Source organism: Musca autumnalis, unplaced genomic scaffold (genome assembly GCF_047663935.1).
Source record: "Musca autumnalis isolate F117 unplaced genomic scaffold, ASM4766393v1 scaffold_3, whole genome shotgun sequence".
In the NCBI taxonomy this organism is placed as follows: domain Eukaryota; kingdom Metazoa; phylum Arthropoda; class Insecta; order Diptera; family Muscidae; genus Musca; species Musca autumnalis.
In genome coordinates this window covers 203,704,889-203,732,433 of record NW_027411866.1, presented here as the reverse complement: position 1 = coordinate 203,732,433, position 27,545 = coordinate 203,704,889, and the positions used below count along the sequence as shown (strand labels likewise).

The following is a 27,545-nucleotide window of genomic DNA, read 5'->3' as shown; positions in this document are numbered from 1 at the left end:
TAGTTACACGTTTTGGTATAGTCCCCATATAACGGTACCCCCCGATTTACGGTATTTTGACGTTTTTATCTACATTTCTAGACCGAATTAGCTATTTAGGGTTCTAAGTGACCAAAAAACTTATATTCGAAAAAATTATGAACATAGGTACATGTTTTGTTATAGCCCCATATAACGGTACCTCCCGATTTTCGGTATTTTGAGATTTTTACCTACAAGTTTTAACCGAATTAGCTGTAATTTGAACATTTGACATTTGAAGTTCTTAGTGGTCACCACACCTCTCCACCAAAATTGAAATTTTGGGATTTAGCTATAAATTGACATTTAGGGTTCTTAAATGTCAATAAACTTATATAACTAGTGGACATAGCTCCATATTTTGGAATAGCCCCCATCCCATTTAAGTCACATTTCTAGACCGAATTAGATATAATTTGATATTTAGGGTTCTTAGTGACCAAAAAACTTATATTCGAAAAAATTATGAACATAGGTCCACGTTTACAAGTTTTAACCGAATTATCTGTAATTTAAACATTTGACATTTAAAAAGTACCTCCCGATTTTCAGTAATTTGATATTTTAGCTACAACATAGGTCCATGTTCGGATATAGCTCCCATATAACGGTACCTCCCAGTTTTCAGTAATTTGGCAATTTTAGCTAACTGTAATTTGACATTTGAAGGTTGTAGTGGTCACCACACATCTGCATCAACAATTTTCAACATAGCCCCAATATTTTACTTAACATTTTTAACAGAACGTAGGTCCATGTTTTGGTTTAGCTTTATTTTTGGACGAACTTTCCGTAATTTGACATTTACAAGCCATCAAAAATTCTGCAACAAAAATTGTTCATTTAAGTTCATATTTTCGTATAGCCCACATACCTCCGAACTAGCTGTTAATGACATTTGAAGTTCCCACGTTATGTACCGATTTTCGGTATTTTGAGGATTCTAGCTACAATTTTTAACCGAATTAGGAGTTATTTGACATTAAAGGCTCCCATCAAAAACTGTCAAAATAGGTCCATGTTTTATTATAACCCCTATATAACGGTACCTCCCAGTTTCTAGCCCACCAAAAATTGTCAACATACACAGTTAGATATAGGCACCATAAAAAGGGCCTCCCGAATTAATTATTCCATTTCAGTTCAGAATATTTTATGGTGTGGGGTATGAAAAGTTCGGCCCGGCCGAACTTAACGCTTTTTTACTTGTTTTTTAATTAAAAAACCTCGCGTGCCAACAGTGAGCTTTGAACACACAACCCTAGGATTTATAGTCGGACACAAACTCACTGTGCCACCGTCCTCATTACTTAGTGAGGAGCAAATTAAGTAGGCTTGCCTTGTAATTTTTTTAAGAAGTATCCCATTACTTTTCAGATTACTTGGAATGGGAAAAGAAGCTTGTTTACATTACTTTGTAATGGGTTACGTAATGACTACTGGATCCGAATTTTTGCTGGGGTCAATCTTATAGTCTAAGAAAAGTTTATACACTTTGATATATATGAAATGTTTTGAAAATACTTTAAAAATATTTGAAATTTTTTCAAAAATAAAAAACTTAAAATTATATTTAAAAATAAGAAAAAAATTAAATATTTTAATATAAACATAAAAATATTTATTTGTTAAGCTTTAGAAAAAAAAAATTAAAAGATATTAAATGCAATTTTTGAAAATTATTTACACTATATTCGGCAATTATTTAAGAAAATATTTTAGAATATTATTTAAAAATAACTAAAAAAAAAAGCAGGGAAGACTAGTTTCGACCCTCAGGATCTCAACACTTCCCTTGTTTCTTGTTTGTGTCTCCACCGAATTAATTTTTCAATAACATCTTCAACAAAAAACTGTTTATACCCAAACATCAATCATCAGTTCGAACTATAAAGGTGTTTAATAACTTCAGTGGAGAATATCCACAAACAAGAAACAAGGAAACTAATGAGATCCTGTGGCGAGGATCGAAACTAGTCTTTCCTGCCTTACCCTTGGCGAACAATGTCAAACTTGTTCCACTAATAAATTAGTTGTTTTAAAATATTAAAGCAACAACAATGGGATTAAGCCTGACTATTTAAAAAAAAAACAAATTGTTTTTAATGTTTTAACATTTAAATATTTAAAAATCATTTAATTTTAAAATTTTCCAACAATTTAAAATTATTTAAAATATTCGTAATTCTTTTAATTTTTTAAACTTTTAAAATAGTATCTAAACATATCGAAAAAAATTAAATATTTTAAAATATAAATATTTAATTTTTTAATTTTTAATAAAAATTAAAAAAATAAATAGATATTTAAAAATTAATTGAAATTTTTTTTGCAATTATTTACGAATATTTTAAAAATTATTTAAAAATAATATTTTATTTAAAAATATCCAAAATCAAATTTATATTCGAATATTTGAATTAAAAGAATAAAATTAAAAAACTAAAATTAAATGAAAATTAAAAAAAGTAAAAATAAACAACTGTTGACCTCAAGCTCAAAGAATAATTTTATTTATCAAATAAAAATATATCTAAAATGTTTTAAAAATTAAGAAAAGTTTTACAAATATTTGAAAACTATTAAAAATATGTTTGACAATTATAAAATGTTTTAAAAATATCCAAAAAAAATATATTTTAAAATTTTTAATATTTTAAAGAATAATAATAATTGTTCTACAAACATCCCAGATGGGACAAGGGAGACTACTCTCATATCAATGAGTGCATCCTGATTCATATTAGCTCAATGATATGGGAGCTACTGTTTATTGCCGAGTCCAAACGGCGTGTCCTTAGACACCGTTTCTTGAGAAGTTTTATATGGCTGAAATACTCAAGAAATGTCGCCAAAATCACTGTTGCCTGGCCTGGTAATCGAACACACGGCCTTTAGCGTGCAAGGCGGGTGTGCATTAGGGTTATGACTTTTTTACAACCTCATATCCCTGTATCATAGTGTGATGAGTTTTGCCATAAGATTACATAAAGTCATAGTTATAAGGTGATTCGGTGAAAAAACCTCACGCACAAAATGATTTTGAAATTTGAATTTATCAAAATTATGGACAATTTTTGAAGTCACTGCAAGCAGATATACAATTGAAAATAAACTTTAGAGTCACTTGAGATAATAAAACTGACATAACATTTATTTCTCACTAATTTTCTTCAATTCTGAGAATCGTAAAAATGTCGTAAACGCTTTTATATATAATATATACTGTTTTAACAAAAAACAAAAAATTTAAAATTTTTTCAAAGTGGTTTGTGCATGACCCTTTTCAATATTTGAATGAAATAAACATTATTATAGTTATAAGTAGGCTTATATTTATTCATTCGTGCAACAGAAAATAATTTTTGAAAAAAAAATTCATTTCATACATTTTTTCAAAAAATTATATTTTTAAAATCGATTTGTGCGTGAACTTTTTTTATATTTCAATGGAATAAACGATAGCGTAGTGATTATTAGACAAAAGTTCATTCATCCCTGCTACAGGAAATCAGTTTTGCGAAAAAATGTCAAAAAGTCATAACTCTAGTGTGCATACCATTGCACCACGGTGGCACCCAAGAATAAACATAAAAATTATTTAAACATTTTAAAAAAACATTAAAAAAATTAAAACTTTTTTAAAAATATTTGACAATTATTTAAGAAATATTTGACAATTTAAAAATATTTGGAAATTATTAAAAAAATATTTTTCCAACGATTTAAAACTATTTAAAATATTTGTTATTTTTAAAATATTAAAAATTAAAAATGTACATGCTTTTCGATTTTTCAAAAGCTCTCTGGCCGATAAGTCCACTTAGCTAAACTATTCAAACCACTTTTGTTTTGAGTTTAACCAGACTCTCGTTTGATATTCATGTCTAGTAATGTGTCGGCCTTCACTGGTGGTGACAAGAGTGATGATGATTATTTAGATTTTCGAATAGTGACTGACGTGTAACACTCGTACAGACTTCCGTTTATTTAACAAATCGTTTGCGTGATAATTAACTCTTCCATTGCTCTCTGTCTACTTATCTCCGAGAGTACAATGTCAGTGTCTATAACTAATTACACATTTCTAGTCATATTACTTTTGCACAGATTAACATCATTCATTCAAGAATTTCCTATACGATAGCTTGCTTAATCACCCCCTTGGTTATGATGAGAGAATAATCTTAAGCATATTCATTAAAAAACTTCAAATACAAAACATCTTCTTCAGTTCAACTACTCTCAATGTCATGCTCATGTTTGTCGGTGTATTAAAATTTCCGATTTTGATTAAATTTTATTTGCATGTCATTGAAAGAGGATCTCAAACAAGCACAACCAAGCAGCCATTCAGACAGACAACTAATCCTCCTGGTAACTCTTCACTTTGTATGTAATTCCTCTTCTGGCAGACACATTTGCATATAAAGAACAAATACTTATGTACGTCTTGGAATATTCAAGTAGAAATATTCAGAACAACAACACCAACAAATGTTGAAAAAGTGATTGAGAAACTTCTTGTGTTTAATATTTAAACAAAACAAATTGTCAACTCAACAAAATTTTGCTAAAGTAGTACAATATTTGCATGAAGACAATATAAATTTTGTGTAGTGAATGGACATTAGGGTGGAAGTGACAAATATAAACCAGTAATTCAATATGAAGATGAATTGTAATAGAGTTGACTAATTTTATTTTATTTTTTAATTATAATAATAATAATAATAATAATAATAATAATAATAATAATAATAATAATAGTAATAATAATAATAATAATAATAATAATAATAATAATAATAATAATAATAATAATAACAATTATAAGCTTTGTTCCAGAACTAAAAACTATTAAAAACAACTTTTGTGTGAGAAAAAAATTTGTACAGTTCACTCTTTTACGAGTTTTACTATTAAAAAGTACGGGAACGAAGCTATAGTTATTCAACATTCGTCCTAGAAGAGTCAATTAGTGCACCTCGCCGTTTCCGAACGGCGTGCCTTAGACACTACTACTGCATTTAGCAAGTAAGGACCACTGTGGCACCCATTTTTTAATTTCTTTAATTTTTTTATTTTCTTATTATTTGTCCACAGGTCTTCATTAATTTCCCTTTTGACTGTTTAAACAAAGCATGGTTTCGTCTTACGGTTTTATCCCAACCCATTGTGCAAATGCTGACAATTGCTTACGTTGTTTCGAAAACTACGAATATAAAATGATTTAATACATAAATTTCCATACATGAAATGGAACATTGCTCCTACTCTTTCCCACTCCCTTGACAACAGCAGCAGCCACCTTCCAAACTTCCTACGTCATCATTGCAACATTTGCATTAATTCGAATATCTTTCCCTCGTTCATGTTCTTCTGCTTCTGAAATTGATCCTCACTTCAGTTGTTTATAAACAGTCACAGCGTTAAGTCGCTCGCTATAATGAGTAGTGAAAAACTAGACGCCATCATATTTGGAGCAAGTGGTTTTACGGGGAAAATTGTGGTGGAAGATGCTGTGGAAATTCTTAAAGATTTTAAATGGGGTATAGCTGGTAGAAATGAGGTAAAACAAAATATACCAGAATCGTATATATACTGAAAGTAATTGCATGAATTTGTAGGCCAAATTGAAAGCTGTACTCGAAACAATTGGCACTAAGGTAGGGCATGATTTAAGTCATATACCCATCATAATCGCCGATGTGGATAATCAATCATCTTTGGATGTTATGGCCAAAAAGTGTAAGGTGAGTAAGAACAAATAACAAGTAAGAACGGCGTTAAGTTCGGCCGGGCCGAAATTGTTATACCCTCCACAACAAGTTGTATTGAAGTAAAATAATAATACTAAATTTTAGCAATTTCGCTAAAACAATGTGAGGTAACATTCTATGGGGGCTGTTTTAAAACGTCGATCTATACCGACAAATTTCTGACGGAAAGTTCTTAGGCTCAAAGAAGACTAAACTCCAAATTTCCTATATTTCGGTAAGAGAATGTAGCTAAAACTTAAAAAATACCAAAAATCAAGAAGTACGCTTCTATGGGGATATAGGAAGACGTGGAGGTATACTGATAATACTCTTCTGGAATATTTTATAACTCATGGAAGACGAAATAACGCATTTCAGTCATTTCGGTTGGATATTGACGTCACAATCTTCAGTATTACGAAAATCGGGAGGTACCGTTCTAAGGGGGCTATATCGAAACGTGAACTTATACCGACGAATTTTAGTCAGAAATGGGGCAACATGAAAGCGTGGACCTGTACAGACATATTTCTGGCGAACAGTTTTATATAACATTGAAGACTAAATACCAGATTTCAGCCAGTTTGGTGGACTATTGAAGACACAACCTTCAAAATACGAAAATCGGGAGGTACTTTTCCATGAGGGCTATATGAAGGCGTGGACCTATACGGACAAATTTAAAGGGGAATTTGAGTACCCCCAACGAAGTCTAAATACCAAATTTCAGCCATTTCGGTGGAATATTGAGGGCACAACGTTCAAAATACTGAAAGTCGGGAGGTACCGTTCTATGGGGGCTATATGAAGGCATGGACCGATACCGACAAAGTTTTGGGGAAAAGTTTTATACCACCAACATAGACTAAGTACCAAATTTCAGCCATTTCGGTGTGATAATGAAGCTAAATCCTTCAAAATACCGAACATCGGGAGGAACCGTTCTATAGGGGCTATATGAAGGTGTGGACCGATATCGACAAAATTCTGGGGGGAAAGTTTTGTACCCCTAAAGAAGACTACGTACAAAATTTCAGCCATTTTGGTAGGATAATGAGGCTAATACCTTCAAAATACCGAAAATCGGGGGGTATCGTTCTATGGGGGCTATATGAAGGTGTGGACCGATACAGACAAAATTCTGGGGGAAAGTTTTATACAACTAAAGAAGACTACGTACCAAATTTCAGCCATTTTGGTGGGATAATGAAGCTAAAACCTTAAAAATACCGAAAATCGGGAGGTACCGTTCTATGGGGGCTATATCAAAACGTGGACCGATATATCCCATTTTCAATACCAACCATCCTGCAAGTAATAAAAACTTCTGACCAAATTTTGACTCTCTATCTTTAAAATTGCGAGCTGTATCTTGATTTCAACAGACAGACGGATGGACGGACAGAGGACATGGTCCAATCGAAATAGAATTGTATGCTGATCAAAAATATATATACTTTATAGGTTCTTCGATGTGTTACAAACGGAATGACAAATTTAATTATACCCTCCATATGGTGGAGGGTATAAAAGTAAAGAAAGAGGCATATTTCGGACTTCTATGAGGAAACTTGTTGAATTTTTATTAAAACAAGTAAAAAAGTATCAGTCGGCTTTGTCGACAGAGATGTAGCCTCAGCATGTGTATATTGAAACAATTTCTTCCCAAAATACGTATGTATTTAGGGGGTTTTAAAAATTTTGGACGTTTGTGCCGACAAGATGTTGATTAGGATTAAAGTTCAATAGTTTTGCGGGGGAGATACTAAGAGGAATGGATCGACATTTACCGTTATGGAAGTGGATCTCCAGCCACAACATATGGTGCCATAGGGGACTTTTACACCCTTCGGGATGTTTGCTCAAGAAGTATGGAATTGCCCCTGAAAAAACGTTTACCATCGTAACAGAGGCAGCGAATGCAAGTTGCTTCAACAAAAATCAAAGTGATTCGATAGCAGGTCTTAAAGTGAACTTATCCGAAATTTTGTGTGGGAGATACCGGATGGAGTGGACAAATATAGTTCATATTTGAACTTGATCTATATCCAGTAGATATATTAGGATGTGTAAACTATGGACCAATTAGGCCACTACCTTCAAGAGTTACCGTACGAACAATTTTTCCCAACATTTTTGAACTTATGTGGGGGAGGTACCTGAAGGAGTGGACCGATATGGCTTATCTTCAAACGTAAACTATGTTTGGACAAAATGTTACTAACGCCAAATTTTGGACCGAATCGGCAGATCCGTTCTAGAGTTATCTCGCACTCCAACCACCTCACACGGTGTCATACGGGTTTTTTGCACCTTTCAGGCTATTTTCTCAGGAAGTATGGACATGCCCCTAATGAAACTTGTACCGTCGTATGGAGGGCGGTGAATACAAGTTGCTAAAACAAAAATCAGAGCGATTCGAGAGATGGCCCTAAACTGAACTTTTCCCAAATTTTGTGTGGGAGGTACCTGAAGGAGTGGGCCGATTGAGTCCATATTGAAACATTATCTAAGTCTGGTGCACACTTTAAGATGGGCAAAGTATGGACCAAATCGGTTACTCCCTTCAAGAGTTATCGTGTGCACAAATTTTCCGAACATTTTCGAACTTTTGTGGGGGAGGTACCAGAAGGAGTGGACCGATATAGCCCATCTTCAAACTTAAACTAAGTTTGGGCAAAATATTATGAACGCCAAAATTTGAACCGAATCGGTTCATCCGTTCGAGAGTTATCGTGCGCTCCAGCCAGCCAGACAGGCAGACAGACATTATTGTGGGCAGGACACAGGATGCTTAGTTTCCAACCGCCTGCTATGCGTTCTTCCTGTCAAAAGGTGTAACTAGCTTATCAGCGTGTCGGCTCCGATTTTGAACAACAGCTCGTCTGGTAAGTATCGGTTCCTGCTGCCTTATTAGCCAGTTTGGAAAATGTTATTTCCATATCCAGAGCACGCTATCTGCATATGTTACCAAATTACCTTGCTGGTCCCTACAGGAGGATGTGCCTGTGCCCAAGCCATCAGTGTAATGTTTCGCTCATTACATCTCGATTTTTCCACTCCCGCTTTTCTATTTCCGACTTTTTTCTGTGGAAACGACGTTTTTCCTCACTCCATTTCTCCCTAAACCTCTCTCGAGCAGGAGGGTGTACCTGTGCCAAAACCACTAGTTTGATTTTTCACTCATTGGTGGAATTTTCGGACTTCATTCTGGCTCCTGTACACCTCGATTTTTTAACACTCCCATTTGTTCATTTCTCTCTTTTTCCTGCGATAACGCTTCTTCTCTACTCAGAAAAAAAAATTATCGATTTTCCGGCGATAAAAAATTGTCATATTGACGAAATTCGATAGAATTATTTGATCACAAAGTAAAAATACAACTAATAAAATATTTCACATATTGACTAAAATATTTATCGATTTTTTATATTGAACTGATAAAATATTTCAAATATTGACAAAAATATGTATCAAAGTATTCCACATTTTGTATTTTCAGTGGTTGTTAGAATACCTACCAAAAAACATTAGCAATTTTCGCAATTTTTGCAAATATCAAAAAAAAAAATACTGTGTAATTTTTTTCTATCGCGAAAAAAGTTTCCGCATCAAATGCATTGAATTTCAGTAATGCATTATTTCATTTTATTTGTTAAAATGGCATTTACGCTTTCCCTTATAACTTATTAATAGTTTTAATCTACTTCAAAATCAATATTGAACTATTCTCGACCAATTTGGCTTTTGGGTTTGTATTTAACAAAAAACAACAAAAAAATTTTACATATGAACATTTTTTTGTCAATTGACAAAAAATGTATTCATCAATTTTTGACATCAAGAAAATATTTTGTTTTTATCAAGCACAATGTGGAATATTTCGATAAATATTTTTGCCAATATGTGAAATATTTTATCACTTGTATTTTTACTTTGTGATCGACTAATTTTATTGAATTTTGTCAGTATAACAATTTTATTATCGCCGGAAAATCGATAAATTTTTGATTGAATCTTTGAATTTTTTTTATCAAATGGCTAAACATTTTTTCTGTGTAACTTTTCACTCCATACCTCTCTCGTGCGCTACGCATTGATATTCGTTGAAGTGAAGCCCTATATTCGGCATTATTACCTTCGGTAGCAGCACGACACTCCTGGTCATACCATGGGCTCCTTGTCGGAGGTTTCTGGTATGCGTATGTTTGCATGGTGTGCGAAATAGTTTGCCACGGTGCTGATATGTTATCGGGACGAGAAGTGCTTTGATTAAGCAATTAGACCAGACGAGTGGAATATTCTGTGGCTATCTATTGTGATTGCAGCTTACCGATGTCCAACATCCGTGTTGTGTCTATTCGTTTTTTATGTGCTACGTTTAATCGGGTGCGTACCTTTACAGCATCATGGTGATGACCCGAGTCGATATTTGCTCCACGGAACTATCGTACATCTATCACAACGTAATCAATTTGATTTATTTTTGTCTGGTGACAGTAAGGACAAGGTCGAGAGACTTAAATCTGGTACAGAATCATTCCATTGTTTCACTGCGGAAACTGATTTTCCCGACTGTTGCTTCAAAAATATTTTCCTTTTCAATTTTGGATAAAATAATTTTAATGTCATGAGCAGGACAATGGTCATATGTTTCTTCTAAAATATATCTTGTCCTTGTGGGAGCATGAGCTCAAATAAAGTTGATGTTGAAAAAATTAGCTGTTATACGAATTGTGACAAGTCTTTCCTTCACGAGGCTGAAGCTGGATACCAGATGTTTTTTACCTCCGCCCAACTACTAATTCCGCAACCAAACTTATGCTTTGTGTCATAGCAGCTATAATACAATCCTTTACCTTTAGGTGTTGTCGTAACGCCTTTCCCAATCCATCCTACTTCCTGTATGGTAGTAATATCAGTCTTGTATTTTTCAAATACATCTTCCAATGCGTAAACTGCATCTTCTCTATGAAGAGCCCGAACAGGTGCAGATTCGCCAATCATGGTCCTTAAAACCTTTGCGGGTCTAGGGTTTTTTTTTATTTTTTTTTTATTATAGTACGATGTTTTCCTAGGGTTGGGTTACTTACTAGTCCAAGGCCCAACCCAAGTGTTTATCGTTTTTATGGGTGAACGACCGGCACATATTAATTAACTACATTTAACGAGTGTTAAAGGCAGCTGACCAGGTGACACCACGGGGAAGCCAGTGCCCACTTGAGATGAAATAGGGACTAAGGTAAGTCCTGGACCAGGCCATGTTAATGCCGGTGGGGAACGTTGCTTAGTATCTAACATCCCCTACGTCAACCCTTGGCCATAGACTATTCTCAAAAAAAAAAAATAATAATAATAATAATTAAATAAATAAATTAATTAATTAATTAAAATAAATAAGTAAATAAATAAATACCTAAATAAATAAATAAATAAATAAATAAATAAATAAATAAATAAATAAATAAATAAATAAATAAATAAATAAATAAATAAATAAATAAATAAATAAATAAATAAATAAATAAATAAATAAATAAATAAATAAATAAATAAATAAATAAATAAATAAATAAATAAATAAATAAATAAATAAATAAATAAATAAATAAATAAATAAATAAATAAATAAATAAATAAATAAATAAATAAATAAATAAATAAATAAATAAATAAATAAATAAATAAATAAATAAATAAATAAATAAATAAATAAATAAATAAATAAATAAATAAATAAATAAATAAATAAATAAATAAATAAATAAATAAATAAATAAATAAATAAATAAATAAATAAATAAATAAATAAATAAATAAATAAATAAATAAATAAATAAATAAATAAATAAATAAATAAATAAATAAGTAAATAAATAAGTAAATAAATAAATTAATTAATTAATTTATAAATAAACAAAAAACATAACTCTTTTGTAAAAACAAAAATAAATACAATTTTTTCACGTAATACCAGCAAAAATTATCATAACAAACTCCTTACTAACCTATTATTTTAATAAGGGCATGTCGCGCGAATTAAATCATTATTTGTTGACCACGAAAATAAGTAGTAACGACTTTTAGTAAGTACTTACTTAACTAATTATTTAAATGATCAGCAAATAACAATAAAATTGTAGGTTAGTAAGGGGTTTTGTCATGAGTATTTTGGTGGGATAGTGTCGGTATACGATAGAATTTTGCCATTGTACTGTGTAAAATTACGTTAAGTGTTGAAAAATATAACATTGTCATGTCTAGAACTCCAACTTAAACATTCCGCCAGTAAAGCCGATATGCTAACCATTGCGTCATAGTGGTTACCGCTTTCGAAGACGTTATCCTAGGTTCTTGTCCATACTATGTTTGCTTATTGTTTACATTACTCCCTGTAGGTGGCACTTCTGCTAATGAATGATTCCTAGTAGTCATAATAAATATTATCGGTAGAATGATTCTGTAATCAATTAAAATCACCGACAAATACCGATAAATGCAAATTTTGATTTGCCTTTAACTTATATAACTAACAAACAAATATATTTTAGTAATTATTTAACAATTATAACTGCTTGTCATTCATTTAGATCGTCTTAAATTGCTGTGGACCATTTCGCCTCTACGGTGAAGCTGTGGTAAGAGCCTGCGTTGATAATGGAACCCATCATGTAGACATAACTGGAGAACCACAATATGCTGATCTTATACAATTGAAATATAATGAACTGGCGCAGCAGAAAGGATCCTATGTAATACCGACTTGTGGATTTGAAAGTATACCCGCTGAAATGGGTGTATTGTATGCAGAATTAAATCATCCAGGTATGAGGGGGACTTCTTACGTAATGTGAGAGAGTATTCTCACTTAAAGAAATAATGCCACTAAATAAAAATAATTGCACTTTAAGGTATTCTAAATTCCGTTGAGCTGTATTGGGAAACAAAGTTAAATTATGTTGACAAATCATCAAAAGCGATTTTACACAGCGGTACCTGGGACAGTATAGTCTATTATATGCAACACTCGCGAGAAATTGCCAGCCTACAGCGGCAATTAAATTGTGAGAGAATACGTGAACCGAATCCAAAATTGAAATTGAAGTAAATATAGGAACAGAAAATATTTATTTTATTTAGTTAAACAAATAATTTATTTTATTCATTCTCTATTCTCCAGTTCCAAAGTTCACCAAATTGATGGTTTGAATAGCTTTTTTGTTGCAATGCCAACGGCGGCGTGTTTTATGGTTCAACGCTCTCAACGTTTGCTGAATCTTTGTGAAAGTAAGAGGCCGGTGCAGTTTGGAACATATATTGGATTCACGTAAGTTCAAAGAAACAAGTAAAAAAGGATCAGCCGGTTGACTGGCTGTTGTATAGCTCAGTCTGGGGCAGGGAAAAGAAATAATAGGAGACAAACAATGCCATTACGGATAGTAAATGTGTTGCTAGAATATAATATTTTTAAGGCAAAATCAGAGCAATAATCGTGGATTTTTTAAACAATATTTTTGAGGCCACATCAGAGCAATTATCGTGGATTTTTTAAATAATATTTTTGAGGCCACATCAGAGCAATAATCGTGGATTTTTTAAATAATATTTTTGAGGCCACATCAGAGCAATAATCGTGGATTTTTTAAATAATATTTTTGAGCCAACATCAGAGCAATAATCGTGGATTTTTTAAAGAATATTTTTGAGCCAACATCAGAGCAATAATCGTGGATTTTTTAAAGAATATTTTTGAGCCAACATCAGAGCAATAATCGTGGATTTTTTAAAGAATATTTTTGAGCCAACATCAGAGCAATAATCGTGGATTTTTTAAAGAATATTTTTGAGCCAACATCAGAGCAATAATCGTGGATTTTTTACAGAATATTTTTGAGCCAACATCAGAGCAATAATCGTGGATTTTTTAAATAATATGTTTGAGGCCTTTTTTAAATAATTTTTTTGAGGCCACATCAGAGCAATAATCTTGGATTTTTTAAATAATTTTTTTGAGGCCACATCAGAGCAATAATCGTGGATTTTTTAAATAATATGTTTGAGGCCTTTTTTAAATAATTTTTTTGAGGCCACATCAGAGCAATAATCTTGGATTTTTTAAATAATTTTTTTGAGGCCACATCAGAGCAATAATCGTGGATTTTTTAAATAATATTTTTGAGGCCACATCAGAGCAATAATCGTGGATTTTTTAAAGAATATTTTTGAGGCCACATCATAGCAATAATAGTGGATTTTTTAAAGAATATTTTTGAGGCCACATCAGAGCAATAATCGTGGATTTTTTAAATAATATTTTTGAGGCCACATCAGAGCAATAATCGTGGATTTTTTAAAGAATATTTTTGAGCCAACATCAGAGCAATAATCGTGGATTTTTTAAATAATATTTTTGAGGCCACATCAGAGCAATAATCGTGGATTTTTTAAATAATATTTTTGAGGCCACATCAGAGCAATAATCGTGGATTTTTTAAATAATATTTTTGAGGCCACATCAGAGCAATAATCGTGGATTTTTTAAAGAATATTTTTGAGCCAACATCAGAGCAATAATCGTGGATTTTTTAAATAATATTTTTGAGGCCACATCAGAGCAATAATCGTGGATTTTTTAAAGAATATTTTTGAGGCCACATCAGAGCAATAATCGTGGATTTTTTAATAATATTTTTGAGCCAACATCAGAGCAATAATCGTGGATTTTTTAAATAATATTTTTGAGGCCACATCAGAGCAATAATCGTGGATTTTTTAAATAATATTTTTGAGGCCACATCAGAGCAATAATCGTGGATTTTTTAAATGATATTTTTGAGGCCACATCAGAGCAATAATCGTGGATTTTTTAAATAATATTTTTGAGGCCACATCAGAGCAATAATCGTGGATTTTTTAAATAATATTTTTGAGGCCACATCAGAGCAATAATCGTGGATTTTTTAAATGATATTTTTGAGGCCACATCAGAGCAATAATCGTGGATTTTTTAAATAATATTTTTGAGGCCACATCAGAGCAATAATCCTGGATTTTTTAAATAATATTTTTGAGGCCACATCAGAGCAATAATCGTGGATTTTTTAAATAATATTTTTGAGGCCACATCAGAGCAATAATCGTGGATTTTTTAAATAATATTTTTGAGGCCACATCAGAGCAATAATCGTGGATTTTTTAAATAATATTTTTGAGGCCACATCAGAGCAATAATCGTGGATTTTTTAAATGATATTTTTGAGGCCACATCAGAGCAATAATCGTGGATTTTTTAAATAATATTTTTGAGGCCACATCAGAGCAATAATCGTGGATTTTTTAAATAATATTTTTGAGGCCGCATCAGAGCAATAATCGTGGATTTTTTAAATAATATTTTTGAGGCCACATCAGAGCAATAATCGTGGATTTTTTAAATAATATTTTTGAGGCCACATCAGAGCAATAATCGTGGATTTTTTAAATAATATTTTTGAGGCCACATCAGAGCAATAATCGTGGATTTTTTAAATGATATTTTTGAGGCCACATCAGAGCAATAATCGTGGATTTTTTAAATAATATTTTTGAGGCCACATCAGAGCAATAATCGTGGATTTTTTAAATAATATTTTTGAGGCCACATCAGAGCAATAATCGTGGATTTTTTAAATGATATTTTTGAGGCCACATCAGAGCAATAATCGTGGATTTTTTAAATAATATTTTTGAGGCCACATCAGAGCAATAATCGTGGATTTTTTAAATAATATTTTTGAGGCCACATCAGAGCAATAATCGTGGATTTTTTAAATAATATTTTTGAGGCCACATCAGAGCAATAATCGTGGATTTTTTAAATAATATTTTTGAGGCCACATCAGAGCAATAATCGTGGATTTTTTAAATAATATTTTTGAGGCCACATCAGAGCAATAATCGTGGATTTTTTAAATAATATTTTTGAGGCCACATCAGAGCAATAATCGTGGATTTTTTAAATGATATTTTTGAGGCCACATCAGAGCAATAATCGTGGATTTTTTAAATGATATTTTTGAGGCCACATCAGAGCAATAATCGTGGATTTTTTAAATAATATTTTTGAGGCCACATCAGAGCAATAATCGTGGATTTTTTAAATAATATTTTTGAGGCCACATCAGAGCAATAATCGTGGATTTTTTAAATAATATTTTTGAGGCCACATCAGAGCAATAATCGTGGATTTTTTAAATGATATTTTTGAGGCCACATCAGAGCAATAATCGTGGATTTTTTAAATAATATTTTTGAGGCCACATCAGAGCAATAATCGTGGATTTTTTAAATAATATTTTTGAGGCCACATCAGAGCAATAATCGTGGATTTTTTAAATAATATTTTTGAGGCCACATCAGAGCAATAATCGTGGATTTTTTAAATAATATTTTTGAGGCCACATCAGAGCAATAATCGTGGATTTTTTAAATGATATTTTTGAGGCCACATCAGAGCAATAATCGTGGATTTTTTAAATAATATTTTTGAGGCCACATCAGAGCAATAATCGTGGATTTTTTAAATAATATTTTTGAGGCCACATCAGAGCAATAATCGTGGATTTTTTAAATAATATTTTTGAGGCCACATCAGAGCAATAATCGTGGATTTTTTAAATAATATTTTTGAGGCCACATCAGAGCAATAATCGTGGATTTTTTAAATAATATTTTTGAGGCCACATCAAAGCAATAATCGTGGATTTTTTAAAGAATACTTTTGAGGCAAACATCAGAGCAATAATCGTGGATTTTTTAAAGAGTATTTTTGAGGCCACATCAAAGCAATAATCGTGGATTTTTTAAAGAATACTTTTGAGGCAACATCAGAGCAATAATCGTGGATTTTTTAAAGAATATTTTTGAGGCCACATCAAAGCAATAATCGTGGATTTTTTAAAGAATACTTTTGAGGCAACATCAGAGCAATAATCGTGGATTTTTTAAAGAATATTTTTGAGGCCACATCAAAGCAATAATCGTGGATTTTTTAAAGAATACTTTTGAGGCAACATCAGAGCAATAATCGTGGATTTTTTAAAGAATATTTTTGAGGCCACATCAGAGCAAGAATCGTGGATTTTTTAAAGAATACTTTTGAGGCAACATCAGAGCAATAATCGTGGATTTTTTAAAGAATATTTTTGAGGCCACATCAAAGCAATAATCGTGGATTTTTTAAAGAATACTTTTGAGGCAAACATCAGAGCAATAATCGTGGATTTTTTAAAGAGTATTTTTGAGGCCACATCAAAGCAATAATCGTGGATTTTTTAAAGAATACTTTTGAGGCAACATCAGAGCAATAATCGTGGATTTTTTAAAGAATATTTTTGAGGCCACATCAAAGCAATAATCGTGGATTTTTTAAAGAATACTTTTGAGGCAACATCAGAGCAATAATCGTGGATTTTTTAAAGAATATTTTTGAGGCCACATCAAAGCAATAATCGTGGATTTTTTAAAGAATATTTTTGAGGCAACATCAGAGCAATAATCGTGGATTTTTTAAAGAATATTTTTGAGGCCACATCAGAGCAAGAATTGTGGATTTCTTAAAGAATATAACCGTGGATTTTTTTAATAACATTTTTGAGGCCACATCAGAGCAATAATCGTGGATTTTTTAAATAATATTTTTGAGGCCACATCAGAGCAATAATCGTGGAATTTTAAAGAATATTTTTGAGGCCACTTCAGAGCAATAATCGTGGATTTTTTTAAAGAATATTTTTGAGGCCACATCAGAGCAATAATCGAGGATTTTTTAAAGAATATTTCTGAAGCAACATCAGAGCAATAATCGTGGATTTTTTAAAGAATATTTTTGAGGCAACATCAGAGCAATAATCGTGGATTTTTTAAAGAATATATTTGAAGCCATATCAGAGCAATAATCGTGGATTTTTTTAAAGATTATTTTTGAGGCCACATCAGAGCAATAATCGTGGATTTTTTAAAGAATATTTTTGAGGCAACATCAGAGCAATAATCGTGGATTTTTTAAAGAATATATTTGAAGCCATATCAGAGCAATAATCGTGGATTTTTTAAAGAATATTTTTGAGACCACATCAGAGCAATAATCGTGGATTTTTTAAAGAATATTTTTGAGGCCACATCAGAGCAATAATCGTGGATTTTTTTAAAGATTATTTTTGAGGCCACATCAGAGCAATAATCGTGGATTTTTTAAAGAATATTTTTGAGGCAACATCAGAGCAATAATCGTGGATTTTTTAAAGAATATTTTTGAAGCCATATCAGAGCAATAATCGTGGATTTTTTAAAGAATATTTTTGAAGCCACATCAGAGCAATAATCGTGGATTTTTTAAATAATATTTTTGAGGCCACATCAGAGCAATAATCGTGGATTTTTTAAATAATATTTTTGAGGCCACATCAGAGCAATAATCGTGGATTTTTTAAAGATAATTTTTGAGCAAGAATCGTAATTTTTTTATATTATGCAATAGTAGGTCGAGGGTATGTTTCTGTGGGCAAAAACTGACACTTTTGTATTTGTTTATATATTAATTAAACTTCTCTTCTTTTCAGCACCTATTGGTGGGCCCTGTTCTTTCCGTTACTAATGATGATTGGTTGCATAATGGCCAGATATGAATTTACACGAAATTTATTACTCAAATATCCGCACATCTTTTCATTTGGATTTATGACCCATGAAGGACCTGTCGAGGCCAACCGTAAAGCCATTGAATTTAATTATATCCTAAAGGCCAAAGGCTGGTATCAAAGTACACCACATGCCCCGGATCCAACACATGAAATTGTGGTAAGAATATCAGCCAAGGATCATTATTATGGTGTTACGAGTAAGGCATTGTTGCTGTGTGCCAGGACTATACTAACCGAAGGTGGTAAAATGCCAGGAAAGTAAGTTATTGAAATGGGGATTTTGAAAAGGTCGATATTTATTTTAACTATGCAAATTTTATTTTTTTTTTGCAGTGGCGGCGTTATACCACCAGGATATGCATTTTATAAAACCAGCCTCCTGCAGGAGATGTGTAGCGGAAAATATGGCTTGAAAATTGAATTATTGTAATTTAAAAATAAAAGTAAATATATTTTTTAAGCAACTTTGAAGGGACGAATTTTATATATTTTTTTTTTTTTTTTTTGAGGCCAATGAGATATAGTTGGGGAAAATAAGGGATTATATTCAATCAAACCAAACGCCTTAAATGTTTTTCTTTGTCCTTTTTAATTCATTACCATAAGAAGTAGACCCTTTTATACCCCCCACCATTAACTTAAAGGTTGGTAGTTGACAAACTTAACGACGAAATGTCACTACAGGTCATAATAACCACAAGAGATCAAACGACCAACAGGCACGTGTGTCTATCTATGCGGGTGTAGCTGTATGTAGTTGTAGGTATTTGTCTTGTTTGTATTTTAATTAAATTATTATGAGATAATATTAACGTAAATATGCGGGATGGTTGGATGGCAATGACAATGTCATAATAATAATGCCAAAATATCCATATAACCAACTGAACAAACTACAACGGCCGTATATATAGACAATTTCATTATACTTAGTAGACATTATAGCAGCATTTGGGAATATGGATATGGTCACAATGGCATGTATTTCCTGAGGCAATTTGTGCGGAAAAGGAATATTTCTCCCGCATTATGGTTTATGATGAGAGCTTCTACTACTGGTTTCCTTTATACGTACTCGCATATGGTTAATGGTTATTGGCTAGAATTGTAATTATCATACATATAACAATTTATATGTATACAGACTTAAGTGTGTGTGTGTACATAGTATATATCATAGTTTCACTAATAGACTATGGAAGGATAATTGTCAATTACGTTATCAGCTAAAAAAGGACAAACCCATACAAATACAATCGTATATGGCTTTAATAGCTAACGTCATATTTTTGTGTAAACAAATTAAATAAAAATTTGCATGGGGTTAAGTAAATATTTATCACATACCTTTAATATAAACTCGCATACATTAAAATATCACATTGATTGAGTCGAAGATAGAGTTCATAATAAGTTGAGTACATACCTGGAAAAAAAATAAATAATATTTAAAATTAGTTAAATATATGTATATTTGTGTTTTATTTTAAAAGCTATTTTTGCACAGACTTGGATTTTTTTAAAGAATATAAGGAATATTATTTCAGCAACCAAAAAAAAATAGGAACGTGGGCCTTTTTTTATTTGGTACGACAACTTCTATTTTGCTTTTCAAACTAGTCAGGCTTAATCCCATAGGCGTTGTTTTAATATTTTATTAAACAAATTTAATTTATTAGTGGGAAAAATTGGCGATATTTACCAAGGGGTAATTCTTTCCCACTAATAAAATAAAGTTGTTTTAATAAAATATTAAAACATAGACTATGGCATAAAAAAAATATTTTTAAATTTTTTTAAAAATTATTTTTTTCCAAACGAGGATTTTTTAGAAGTTATTTTTTTTCAGTACGTTGATTTTTCAAAAAATATGTTTTCCAATACATGGGTTTAAAAAAATATACGATGACGGCTTCCCCCAATGGCTTAACTTCATTTATTACCCTCTATTACAGAGAGTAATGTTTTTCAAAACGTGGATTTTGTTTAAATATTTTTTTTCTAAACATGAATTTCTTAAAAATATTTTTTCTAAACGTGGATTTTTTTAAAATATTTTTTTCCAAACGTGGATTTTTTAAAAATATTTTTTTCCAATCGTGGATTTAGAAAAAAATATATTTTTTTTCAAACGTGAATTAAAAAAAATATTTTTTTTTCCAAACGTGGATTAAAAAAAATATAATTTTTTCCAAACGTAGTTTAAAAAAAATATTTTTTTCCAAACGTGGATTTAAAAAAAAAAAATAATTTTTTCCAAACGTGGATTTTTTTAAAAAATATTTTTTTTTCTAGACGTGGAATTGTTTTAAAAAATATTTTTTCCAAACGTGGATTTTTTTAAAAAATATTTTTTTCCAAACGTGTTTTTTTTTAAAAAAATATGTTTTTCCTAACGTGGAATTTTTTTAAAAAATATTTTTTTTTCAAACGTGGATTTTTTTTAAAAATATTTTTTTTCCAAACGTGGATTTTTTTAAAAAATATTTATTTTTCAACGCGGATGTTTTAAAAATATTTATTTTCCAAACGTGGATGTTTTAAAAATATTTTTTACTAAACGTGGAGTTTCAAAACTATGTTTCCAAACGGGAATTGTTTTGAAAAAGAAAACATTTTTTTATAAATTTTTAAATGTGATTTTTTTTAAAAATATTTTTTTTCAAAAGTTACATTTTTCAAAAAAAAAATTGAACGTGTTTTTTAATATTTTTTTAAAACCACTTTTTAAAAAAAGTATTTTTTTACCAAAAAAGATTTTTTATTTGGACCTATAATAATGATGTTTATTCCAATACGTGGATTTAAAAAAAAATATTTTTTCCATTACGTGGATTTTTGAAAACAAAACTTTGTCCAATACCTGAAATTTTTAAAAAATATTCCGTCCAATACGTGGATTTTTAAAAAAATATTTTTCCAATACGAAGTTTTTTTAATAATATTTTCTTTTCTAAAAGTGGATTTTTTTAATAATATTCGTTTTGTAAACGTGGATTTTTTAAATAATATTTTTTTCTGAACGTGGATTTTCAAAATAATATTTTTTTCTGAACGTGGATTTTCAAAATAATAGTTTTTTCTAAACATGAATTTCTTAAACATATTTTTTCTAAACGTGGATTTTTAAAAAAATATTTTTTTTTCTAAACGTGGATTTTTAAAAAAATATTTTTTTTCTAAACGTGGATTTTTAAAAAAATATTTTTTTTCTAAACGTGGATTTTTAAAAAAATATTTTTTTTCTAAACGTGGATTTTTTAGAAATATTTTTTTTCTAAACGTGGATTTTTTAGAAATATTTTTTAACTTGGATTAAAAAAAATATTTTAAACGTGGAGTTTTAAAACGATGTTTCTAAACGGGGATTGTTCTGAAAAAAGAATTGTTCTAAACGTTGATATTTCATAAGTTTTTAAGTGTGATTTTTTCAAAAATAATTATACCCTACACCACAATGTGGAAAGGGTATTATAAGTTTGTTTTGGTAAAAATTCATGTAACACCGCGAAATATTCGTCGGAGACCCCCAATGTGGTATACCAATCTTAATATCTCGGCGAGATAAAGCGATTTTGAGATGTGTGTCCGTCGGTCCGTCCGTCCGTCCGTGTGTCCGTCTGTCCATTATAAATTATAATCAAACTCCAGGCCGCAATTACGGACCGATCGTCACGAAATGTGGTATGGAGGTCGGTTTCACATCAGAATGGATCGCTATTTTAATTGGTGATGATCGTGAAATATTTAGCGGGTGAAATGGACCAAAAACATAATTTTTATCCGATTTTGTAGATGCTCTGTAGGTCGCAATAATAGTCAGATCGCCTCGAAATTTTAAGTAAGGTAAGATTATATGACGAAGAAGTAGCTTGCAATTGGAGATGGCGATCAGATAATATTTAGAGGGTTAAATGGACCAAAACTTTTGTGTGAAAATTGTGAAAAATTTTAGTATACAGCTTAAATCTTTATTCTTGGAAGAGACATTCCGGGCAAGTAAGCTATACTTGGAAGAGGAACGCTTGACCTTTCTATTGATGTCAATTGTGTTGGTGTACATGATAAGATAACAGAGTTACAGCCTAATATACCCTGTTATTTGTTTGTAGTGTAATGATAAACACACTAGAGGTCGCAATTATAGCCCAATAATCACGAAATTTTGCACGAGGTTGGGAGTTAGGTAGAGGAAGATGCCTATAATTTTGGATGATGATCTTATATTATTTAGAGGGTGAAATGGACCATTACTTTTGTATGAAAAATGCAAAAAAAAATATTTTTGGTCTATATTTTATTTCCTGGAAGGCATATCGGCACAGTATACTACATATGAAAATAGAACTACTGATCTCCCCCCTGATGAAAATTGCAATAAAGCGAAACAATTATTTTGTTAGAAATGTTGATATGTGGAAAGCTAATACCCAAGGGTGAAGGTGTAGGGTATTGCATGGTCGGCCCCGCCCAACTATAGCCTTGGCTTACTTGTTTTTTTCTTAAGGTGCATTTTTCAAAAAATATTTTTTGAAAGTGTTTTTTAACATTGTTTAAAGTGATTAAAAAATATTTTTTTACTAAAAAAGATTTTTAATTTGGGCCAATGTAAATTAAGTTATATTTTTTCCAATACGAGGATTAAAAAAAAAAATTTCCAATAGGAGGATTTTTGAGAAAAAAAATTTTCCAATACGTGAATTTTTAAAAAAATGTTTTTTCCTATACGTGGATTTAAAAAAAAAATACTTTTCCCCATACGAGTTTTTTATTATACTCGTGGATTTTTTAAATAATATTTTTTTCTGAACGTGGATTTTTTAAATAATATTTTTTTTGAACGTGGATTTTTAAATAATATTTTTTTCTGAACGTGCATTTTTTAAATAATATTATTTTCTGAACGTGGATTTTTAAATAATATTTTTTTCTGAACGTGCATTTTTTAAACAATATTTTTTTCTGAACGTGGATTTTTTAAATAATATTTTTTTCTAATCGTGGATTTTTAAATAATATTTTTTTCTAATCGTGGATTTTTAAATAATATTTTTTTCTAATCGAGGATTTTTAAATAATATTTTTTTCTAATCGAGGATTTTTAAATAATATTTTTTTCTAATCGAGGATTTTTAAATAATATTTTTTTCTAATCGAGAATTTTTAAATAATATTTTTTCTAAACTATTATCTAGTTTTTTCTAAACATGAATTTCTTAAATTTTTTTTCTAAATGTGGTATTTAAAAAAAAAAATATATTTTTTTTAAACGTGGATGTTTTAAAAATATTTTTTTAACGTGGATTTTTTAAAAATATTTTTTACTAAACGTGGATTTTTTAAAAATATTTTTTACTAAACGTGGATTTTTTAGAAATATTTTTTAACATGAATTTTTTAGAAATATTTTTGACGTGGATTAAAAAAAATATTTTTAACGTGGAGCTTTAAAAATACATTTCCGAACGCGGATTGTTTGAATTTTTTTTCTAAAAGTGGATATTTTATAAATTTTTAAGAGTGATTTTTTAAAAAATATTTTTTTCTTAAAGCTGCATTTTGTTGAACGTGTTTTTTTGTAACATTGTCTTAAAGTGGTTTAAAAAAATATTTTTTTTTACTAAAAAAGATTTTTTATTTGTACCCATATTAATGAAGTTATGAGTATTTCTTTGCATATAGTTTTTACATTATTCGACTTTTTAAAAGCGCTATATCTATGGAACCGTTAGTAAAAAAATCTGTTTAACCGTATGGAACCGTTAGTAAAAAAAATCTGAAAACATACTGAAATGTTTGGTGATGAAGCAAAACTAAGGGAAGTCAAACCAGGGTTTCGGAGTCGAGGTATTTTCGGCTCGACTCCGACTCCGACTCCAAGCCAGTTTTTTTCACTACTCCGACTCTGGGTCGACTCCGAGAGTAAATTCCTATACCACTAAAAATAAATAAAATGTGCACAATATTTTTATTTTTTCCCTAAATTTTGGCCTCTATAGGCTAATCTCTTATTTTTTCTTTATATGGGGGTTTCTTAGTGAAACCGAATAATTTTTTAAGATGAAGTTTTTCATTTCCCTTACTTTTTGCTGTGCTGCTCACCAGCAAAACATTTTAGTATAGTTTAAGAATTTTTTTGACTAACGGTGCAAGAAATACTCATAACTTTTTTAATAATGGTCCAAATAGAAAACATTTTTTTTGTCTTTTTTGCTGTTTTATCAGCTATCTAATTAAAAATATAAAAAAATTTTGCAAAGTGAGTTTGGATGGAATTTTCGCTATTTCAAATTTAAAATCAATTTTTATCAATGATTGTACTCTTCGATTTTCTTGAAATTTTTTTGTATTAAACTACGATTAATTACACAAATTTTAAGACTAATTTGGTAGTGGGATTCGAATGATTACTATTTTTATACCCTCAGCATTTATGCTAATGAGGGTATATACACTTTCATACCGGCAAAATGTGCTTCATCGAAATAATGGTTTTAGACCCCAAGTATGTTTGGACGAAATGTGTTTCAGACAATTTGGAGTCGATTGAGCAATGTCCGTCCGTCTGTCTGTCTGTCTGGCTGGATGGCTGGAGCGCACGATAAATCTCGAACGGATGAACCGATTCGGTTCAAATTTTGGCTTTCGTAATATTTTGCCCAAACTTAGTTTAAGTTCGAAGATGTCCACTCCTTCCGGTACCTCCCCCACAAAAGTTCGAAAATGTTCGGAAAATTTGTGCGCACGATAACTCTTGAAGGGAGTAACCGATTTGGTCCATACTGTGCCCATCGTGGAGCGTGTATCAGACTTAGATCAGGTTTTAATATGGACTCAATCGGTCCACTACTTCGAGTACCTCCCACACAAAATTTCAGAAAAGTTCAGTTTAGGGCCATTTCTCGTATCGCTTTGATTTTTGTTTTAGCAACTTGTATTCACTGCCCTCCATACGACGGTACAAGTTTCATCAGGGGCAAGTCCATACTTCCTGAGAAAATAGCATGAAAGTTGCAAAAAACCCCTATGACACCGTGTGAGGTGGTTGGAGCGCAAGATAACTCTCGAACGGATCTGCCGATTCGGTCCAAAATATGGCCTTAGTAATATTTTGTCCAAACATAGTTTAAGTTTGAAGATAAGCCAGATAGGTCCACTCCTGCAGGGACCTCCCCCACAAAAGTTCAAAAATGTTCGGAAAAATTGTTCGTACGGTAACTCTTGAAGGGAATGGCCGAATTGGTCTACACTTTACACATCCTAATATATTTACCAGATATAGATCAGGTTCAAATATGTACTATATTTGTCCACTCCATCCGGTACCTCCCACACAAAATTTCGGACAAGTTCACTTTAAGACCTAATACCGAATCACTTTGATTTTTGTTGAATCAACTTGCTTTCGCTGCCTCAATTACGATGGTAAAAGTTTTTTTAGGGGCAAGTCCATACTTCTTGAGCAAACAGCCTGAAGAGTGTAAAAACCCCCTATTACATCATATGTTGTGCCTGGAGATCCACTTCCATAAGGGTCAATGTCGATCCATTCCTTTTAGTATCTCCTCCGCAAAACTTTTGATCTTTAATCCTAATCAACGTTTTTGTGGGTTCAAACGCCCAACATTTTTAAAACCCCCTAAATACAGACGTATTTTGGGAAAAAATGTTTCAATATACACAAGCTGAGGGTATATCTCTGTCGGCAAAGCCGACAGATACTTTTTTACTTGTTTAAAAATATTTCTACTAAACGTGGATTTTTTACAAATATTTTTTACTAAACGGGGATTTTTTAGAAATATTTTTTTACCTATGCTTCTGAACGGGGATTGTTTGAAAAAAAACATTTTTTTTTTCTAAACGTAGAAATTTAAAAATTGTTAAGCGTGATTTTTTTTAAAAATAATTTTTTTCTAAATCTGCATTTTTCAAAAAATATTTTTTGAACGGTTTTTTCTTGTAACATTTTCTTAAAGTCGTTTTAAAAAAATATTTTTTTACTAAAAATGATTTTTATTTGGACTAATATTAATGAAGTTATGAGTATTTCTTTGCATATAGTTTTTACATAATTCGACTTTTTCAAAGCGCTATATATATAGAACCGTTAGTCAAAAAAATCTGAAAATGTACTAAGGGAAATCAAACATCACCTTTTGAAAAAGTGCCCCATTTCACTCAGAAATCCCTATATATTTTTTCTAAACGTGTTTTTTAATATTGTTACGGAAATAGGGTTTAACTTAATCCAGTGTAGATTCTTTTTAGATTACCATTCTACAATGCTTTATTGACGTTATTCACTTATTCACGCAAGACTTTGGTTTACACTTCTTTTACTTCTTTACTAAGCTTACCCTGACGGTTCTAAGTCGCGGTCCAGGTTACAACCCAGTCGCCCACCCGCTACGCCCCCGTATTTATTCTCGCTTGCGTATGCATAGACTGTTCTAACATCCTTCATCTGGAAGGTTCTACAATGTGCAACTGAGATCCAGATGCACATACACAAGTACTAGTATAAAAGCAGACGAATGCATGTAAACAACTAATGCGGCAGAGGAAATAAATACGTGGGAGTAGGGAGGGATTACAACGAATAGCGTCACAATGTAGAAGCATACCTGAATAGTCAAAATAAATGAGTGACAGAATACAAAAACAATCAGCTAAGTAAACACAAACAACATAAAAAACATTGTTCCACAACATCCCATACGAGACAAGGGAGACTTCTCTCATATCAATGAGTGCACCCCGATTCATATTTAGCTCAATGATATGGGACCTACTGTTTATCGCCGAGTCCGAACGGCGTGTCTTACGACACCACTTGTGGAGAAGTTTTTCAAGGCTGAAATACTCAGGAAATGTCGCCAACATTACTGAGGGTTTTTTTGCCACCGTTGAAAAATGTTTGATGTTGCCTGGTCGGGGAATCGAATCCCCGACCTTCTGCGTGCAAGGGGGGCGTGTATACCATTGCACCACGGTGGCACCCCAGCTAAGTAAACAGTGGCGATAATTTCATGATTGCAGTAAACTCCATACAATAGTTGTTGTTGCAAAACTGGTACAA

The 27,545-nt window shown here is 31.2% G+C and overlaps 2 protein-coding genes across 3 annotated transcripts in view; one reads left to right on the top strand and one right to left on the bottom strand.

Annotated features, from left to right (window-relative positions):
* Nucleotides 1-27,545, bottom strand: part of LOC141398746 (uncharacterized) — a 640,964-nt gene that overhangs the window by 536,770 nt on the left and 76,649 nt on the right. The gene's annotated exons all lie outside the window — the stretch shown is intronic.
* LOC141398744 (saccharopine dehydrogenase-like oxidoreductase) lies at nt 5,383-18,936 on the top strand. The gene is made up of 7 exons (XM_073976361.1): nt 5,383-5,593; nt 5,652-5,777; nt 12,374-12,608; nt 12,695-12,887; nt 12,964-13,110; nt 18,383-18,721; nt 18,797-18,936. Exons 1-7 carry the CDS (start codon nt 5,471-5,473, stop codon nt 18,891-18,893), a joined length of 1,260 nt encoding a protein of 419 aa, XP_073832462.1. The 5' UTR covers nt 5,383-5,470; the 3' UTR covers nt 18,894-18,936.

Excerpts from the sequence above, each read along its gene's own strand:
- LOC141398744 (XM_073976361.1), top strand. The coding sequence starts at position 5,471 with ATGAGTAGTGAAAAACTAGACGCCATCATATTTGGAGCAAGTGGTTTT. Across the intron at positions 5,778-12,373 it reads TTATGGCCAAAAAGTGTAAG|ATCGTCTTAAATTGCTGTGG; the intron begins GTGAGTAAGAAC and ends TCATTCATTTAG. Across the intron at positions 12,609-12,694 it reads TGCAGAATTAAATCATCCAG|GTATTCTAAATTCCGTTGAG; the intron begins GTATGAGGGGGA and ends TTGCACTTTAAG.